This window comes from Lygodium microphyllum, chromosome 1 (genome assembly GCF_053477565.2).
Source record: "Lygodium microphyllum isolate KBCC chromosome 1, Lygodium_microphyllum_v1.1.10, whole genome shotgun sequence".
NCBI classification, from domain to species: domain Eukaryota; kingdom Viridiplantae; phylum Streptophyta; class Polypodiopsida; order Schizaeales; family Lygodiaceae; genus Lygodium; species Lygodium microphyllum.
The window spans coordinates 141,960,346-141,966,345 of NC_141135.1; the positions used below are offsets into that span (position 1 = coordinate 141,960,346).

At 39.4% G+C, this 6,000-nt stretch overlaps 1 protein-coding gene across 2 annotated transcripts in view; it reads left to right on the forward strand.

Annotated features, from left to right (window-relative positions):
• The window catches only part of LOC148041753 (Phosphatidylinositol 3- and 4-kinase family protein), a 63,753-nt gene extending 58,232 nt beyond the window's left edge, over positions 1 to 5,521 (forward strand). The window contains exons 15-26 of one of the 2 annotated variants that reach the window (XM_087682097.1): positions 1,086 to 1,290; positions 1,368 to 1,498; positions 1,576 to 1,729; positions 1,842 to 2,108; positions 2,204 to 2,281; positions 2,396 to 2,443; positions 2,846 to 3,018; positions 3,117 to 3,309; positions 3,430 to 3,570; positions 3,810 to 4,018; positions 4,136 to 4,297; positions 4,371 to 5,521. In XM_087682097.1, coding sequence (XP_087538223.1) covers positions 1,086 to 1,290; positions 1,368 to 1,498; positions 1,576 to 1,729; positions 1,842 to 2,108; positions 2,204 to 2,281; positions 2,396 to 2,443; positions 2,846 to 3,018; positions 3,117 to 3,309; positions 3,430 to 3,570; positions 3,810 to 4,018; positions 4,136 to 4,297; positions 4,371 to 4,629 — 2,020 coding nt within the window. In that variant the 3' untranslated portion in view covers positions 4,630 to 5,521. Of the gene's footprint in view, positions 1 to 1,085; positions 1,291 to 1,367; positions 1,499 to 1,575; positions 1,730 to 1,841; positions 2,109 to 2,203; positions 2,282 to 2,395; positions 2,444 to 2,845; positions 3,019 to 3,116; positions 3,310 to 3,429; positions 3,571 to 3,809; positions 4,019 to 4,135; positions 4,298 to 4,370 lie in introns of those variants that run through there. The other variant, XR_015691432.1, reaches the window with a different exon arrangement.
• Positions 5,522 to 6,000: the final 479 nt, after the last annotated feature.

Genomic DNA, 6,000 nt, shown 5'->3' on the forward strand with positions numbered 1-6,000 from the left:
TAATACAAGAACATGTTCCTCTTACATTTCCCCCTTGTGTTTTGGTGTTGGCCCTTATACATAAGACTCTAATGGTTAGGTGCTTCTCTGTTACAAGATTGAGCAGCACTCACCACTGCCTCTTTCTTATCTTTGTTCCCTGCCAAGTTTTTGTAGGAATATTTCTTATTTGTAGTTCTGGTTTGGGAGGATCCAAGGACCAATTTTGTTTTGATTGTCTTACCATTTACTTTTTATTTTCTTGTTTCTAAAGTCGTTTTTGTTCTGGTTTCTGTTTATCCTCCTCCTTTTTATGGTATGAGCAGCATGTCAAGAGACTTAAGAGGGTTCAATGCATTATTTGGGACCTCTAGACAAGGACTGGAAGGCAATTGATCCTTTTCAGAAACTTTCTCTGTCATTCTTGGACTTTGGTCTCTAGTATGTTTCAAAGATGAAATTTGAACCTTCATTTGTGACTTTTTTGATCATGGTGAATAGAAGGTTGTTGGTTAAGACACTACAACAAGCAGATTTTGTTCATGAATGCTTTCCACTAAGTTAATATAGGATGGCTACCTTCATATTCATGCAGGCATTAAGACTCACATTATAATGGTTCTATTAGTCTTGGGCTTGTTTATTTGGACACTCTTTTGTCTTGTTAATCCGTTTTCCAGTTATGTGAACAGTGCTTTAGTTTATCTCCAACAGAATCATGATTAAGGCGAATGGAGAAATATCATTCATAGATAAAACCTTTATTTTATCTTTCAAGCAGAGACTATCCTGCATCAAATATCTGACCTTGTTCTGTTTAATTACTTTATTTTATATGCCATGTGAGTTATTCAGTTGATAATAAAGATTGAATAGGGCACATGGTGCTCATGTGTGGAACATACTGTAGCCATGTTAAGCTTGATTTGCAGAGTGCAACAGGTTCTCTAACATGGGTATGTTGAGCGTGTTTCATGAATGTATTTTAGAATATCTGGCATAGATAACTTTACTTTTCACAGCTTAAAAACGAAAGCTTCATTCAAGAGATTGTTGTCAATTCTCAAGTTCTCTTTCTTTTTTCGAATTTGGTGTTGGTATTGCAGAGCTGCGCTTGGGTGGTTTTCAGTTGAGCCAGCATGGTATGACTCCAACCTAGAAGGGTTTGCCCAATCTGAATGCCAAGCAGTTACTATTTTTGCACAACAGTTAGGTTCAAGCCGTTCAGAAGCTCTGCCTGTGGGAGAACTGTCAGGAAAATCCAGTGTCCAGGAAGGCGAGGGCTTGACCAACAACAGTATTTGCACACAGGTTTGAAGTCTTTCTTTTTGGAAAAGAAATATATGCTCCAGGATTTTTTAGCTTTCTAAGCTTGCTTGTGCATCTAGCTTGATGTTTCACATCCAGTTTGGGCTAGAGGTGATAACTACATAGCCTCAAGGGAGAAAAGAAAACAGCTGCTTTTGATGCTTTGCCAGCATGAAACGGACAGATTGGACACGTGGGCAAATCCTCTTCGGTAGGTGGATACAGTAGCATGTATCACAGACAGCTTACACATTGAAGTTTGTTTGATCTAGTTGTTTGTTTAAATAGGGAAAATTTGCCATCACGTCTACGAGTGAGCTCAGATCGATGGGTTGATTATGTAAGGATAGCTTGGTTGGTTGATCCATGTATAGCACTTGCCCTTGCTGCAAGGTTTCCTTCTGTAGGGCCTCTGAGGGCGGAAGTAACCTTGTTAGTGCAGGTAATTTAGAAATGTCCTTTACCAATTTTGACTTAGTAGCGAGAGTAAATTTTTCTGCCTCAAGCAGCAAAGGTCTCTCTTGTTGCCCTCTCAATATGCCTGTTTTATGCAGAGACACTTGCCCGAGTTGTACAATATTCCAGAAGCTCTTCCATACTTTGTTACCCCAAAAGCAGCAGAAGAAAACTCACCAATTTTGCAACGTTTGCCTCATTGGGCACCTTGCTCAATAACTAGGGCGCTCGAGTTCTTAACTCCAGCTTACAAAGGACATCCTCGCATTATGGCTTATGTTCTTCGAGTGCTTGAGTCATATCCTCCTGAAAGGGTGACATTCTTCATGCCTCAGTTGGTACAGACACTTCGATATGACGATGGCGTAAGTAGGTTGTATTTTGAATGAGGATGGAAGTGTTCACATGTCAGGGAAGTGTCTCCTAATAACTTCTATGGTCTGATTCTCAACCAATACAGGGGTTGGTTGAGCGTTATCTCATGAATGCTGCTCAAAGGAACCATCTCTTTGCTCATATTTTGATTTGGCAACTTCAGGTCTTTAATTTTTCTTTAGTTACTCATGGTTTTTCTGTTGAAATGAGCATGAATGTTTTTCTGAAGGCTTGTTAGCAAAGTTTGTTTTAATATATCTTGCTGGTGAATATATAGGGTGAAGAACCTCCAACAATTGAGGACAATCCAAAAGAACAACCCAAGGTGAGAACATTGATTCTAATTTGCTTGAAACTGTGTTTTGCATCCAGCCTGTGAATTTTGTCCAAGGAGTTTTGTAGCAGGTGCCTTGCTGACATTGCTGTATTAGTTATTTGTGATAACAACCCTAGAATGGTCATTTTTCATTCATTGTGACAGGAAATACCTTCAAGTTTTCAAAAGAATCAAATTCAGTAAATAACTTTGCTTTTCAAAAGTGAAAAAGCAGCTGAAATGGTACAATGTGAAGAGGTCAAAATCAATTCAAAGCTGATTACCTTGATCTAGCATAATCATTACTCCAAAGAAGTATGATCTCGAGAGAGTAGGCAAAAGTTGTGTAAGTTCAGGTGGCAGGCACATCTAAGACACCTAGTTCTGAATGCTGTTGTTTTGCTTTTACAGGAAAGCATGTTCCATGACATTGTACAAAAGGTCAAGGATCGGATTATAAACAGTTTTAATGAAGAGGCATTTGATATGTTTACTAGGGAGTTTAGATTCTTTGACAAAGTTACGGATATCTCTGGTGTACTGTATCCTTTGCCAAAAGAACAACGACGTGCAGGTATTCGAAGGTGAGGTGAATGAAGTTTAGATTGCATTATCATTTTCAGAAATGGACGTTTTAATTTGGAACTGGATTCAAATAATTTGAATGTTGGATGGCACCCAGAGAATTGGAAAAGATTGAAGTTGAGGGTTATGACTTGTACTTGCCAACAGCTCCAAACAAGCTGGTTAGAGGAATTCAGCTAGATAGTGGAATTCCTTTGCAGTCTGCAACCAAGGTTCCCATTATGGTCACTTTCAATGTTGTAGACAAAGATGAACCGAGCGTAATGAAGCCTGAAGCATGTATGTTTAAGGTGGGTTCAATTTTCAGCATGTAGTTCTGTTTTGACCATGTTTACTGCTTCGATCCATTTTTCTATAAAATGATTGTCAAGTGTAATTCATGTCTATTTTAATCTCTTTAAATCTTGCAGGTGGGGGATGATTGTCGCCAGGATGTATTGGCCCTCCAAGTCATCTCACTACTAAGGGACATTTTTCAAGCTATAAACTTGAACCTTTATCTCTTTCCATATGGTGTCCTTCCAACTGGGTGTGGAAAAGGGATTATAGAGGTTTGGTACTGTGCCCTTTGTAGATGAGTAACAGATTAATATTTTAAAGCCAAAATTACCTTTGCATTGAAACACAAAGAAACACATCACTATACCACGGAAAAATGGCTTTTGCAATACCATAAAAATCAGTTTTCTGATTGGCACTGTGGAGGAATGACTGACCTTGGGCCCTAGAAGGAAAGCTTTTGCTTTAATGTCGAGCAATTTTAGGCAGTTGAAAGTTACTTTTGGTGCAGGTTGTGCCAAATTCACGAAGCAGAAATCAGATGGGTGAAACTACTGATGGAGGTCTATATGAGATTTTTCAGCAAGATTATGGTCCAGTTGGCTCTCCACAGTTCGAGGCGGCTCGTGACAACTTTATTGTTAGCAGCGCAGGGTATGCTGTTGCAAGTCTGTTATTACAGCCTAAGGACCGCCACAATGGCAACTTGCTCTTTGACAAGTATGTTGCATCTCTCAAGACTTCCATTACACAGTTCAGGTCAGGTTGGCAGAATGGGGGGAAATCTGTATTCAGATTAGGTTGCTAACTTTACTTCTTTTATGTCCCTGTGAACAGCCAAGGGAGACTTGTACATATTGATTTTGGTTTTATCTTGGAGACATCTCCAGGAGGAAACTTACGGTTTGAAAATGCTCAATTCAAGTTGAGTCATGAGATGACTCAGCTCTTGGATCCTTCAGGGATTATGAATAGTGAACCTTGGGATCGTTTTGTTGGGTATGCCTCTTATCTTATTCTCTGTTCTATAAACTTGGTTGCTTTACAGTCTGATGAATCTGCAGCTGTGCAGGCTGTGTGTTAAAGGATACCTTGCTGCAAGGCAACACATGGATGGCATTGTCAACACTGTGTTATTGATGGTTGACAGTGGTCTACCATGTTTTAGCCGTGGGGATCCTATTGGGAACTTACGCAAACGGTTTCACTCAGAAATGACTGAACGGGAAGCAGCCAACTTTATGATCAAAACATGTAGAGATGCTTACAATAAATGGACAACCACGGGTTATGATCTGATTCAGTATTTGCAACAAGGGATTGAAAAATGACATCATATATGACACTAAATGACATCACATATCTAGGTTCCATGTATGAAGACAGATAAGAGCTTGTTGAGGGCCTGCAACTCTCCCTCTTAAAATAACAAGATTTTTCTATGAAGCATGACAATGAATGTCAAAGCTATGACAGACATGCATGTAAAATATATACAAGGATGAGGTGAATTAACCAATCATATTGGGCTTGTCAAGTGCCCCAGCTCTTGCCTGATTGGATTGCAGACAATGGAGATTTGACATGAGGATGCAAAGCTGCAGTGGCCTAAAGTGATGGTATCTCTGAGCTCTGCTAACATTTTCGAGGAGCAGTACCTACATTTTTCCATACACACAAATTCTGGCCTTGATTATTGCAGTTTCTGGCAAGGGTACATGGCTTTGAAATTCCTGCATTGCCATGACCCTTCTTTGGAGCCTGGGCAGCAGCCGCAGAGTACACAAGGTAGCTTTACAAAAGTTGCATTTTTTGACTCAGGTGTAAAGTAGTTGAAGATGCTATTTTAATCATCATGACTCTAAAGGGTAACATGTTTGGGGGTGTACTAATGTTAAGCTCTATACCAGAACGGAGATGGTAAATCTCTACCATGAATCTTGACGCTAACTTCCCTCCTCAATATTTCCTGTATTCCAGATGGTAAAGCTTGCCTGTACTGGTACTGTGAGTTGCCAAATTATTCTTGGAAGGCAAGCTTGTTTGTAATACTAACAAAAGGAATCTATAATTGAGGGCTGAAGAGCTGGGCCTTCTGCATATTTATTATTTTTAAAAAAGTGTCAGGGTAGTTTCAATTCTGGTTGCCATTTAGACTGATCTATATTGTATGTCTTGTCCAATTGTAACAAACACTTATTCATGTTGCAAGTATAAGAAAACCCAGAAAGACAGATCAGTGTTATTATTTATTTGTTTCAGTTTTAATTATCGATAGTGTGAAGGAACACGAACATGCATGATGCAAAGTAGACAAGCCCACCAACTGAAGTCACAAGGGGTAAAGGATTCACTGGGCAATCAAGAGCACTTTGTAAAAGATTGACAGATGGCAAAAGTCTGTACTTATAAAAATCTTGTATATGTCCAAAGCTAAGCTGCATGCGTCCTAGCTTGAGGAGATGAGAAACAAATTGCTATTTCAGTTTTAAAGTGTTATTATTCGATCAGAGAGTACTTGCAATGGTTTTAAGCCTAAGCAGGATACATTGGTATTTGTGCAGAGAGGGAATCTTATTGGCTGCCCTTGGTGCATCCTCCATGCAGATGGGCACTGGACAATTAACAAATTGATTGGGTGAAATCTACAAAATGCAGAAGGGCCAATAAGGACAATATAAGACCATAATTGGCAGATTGGC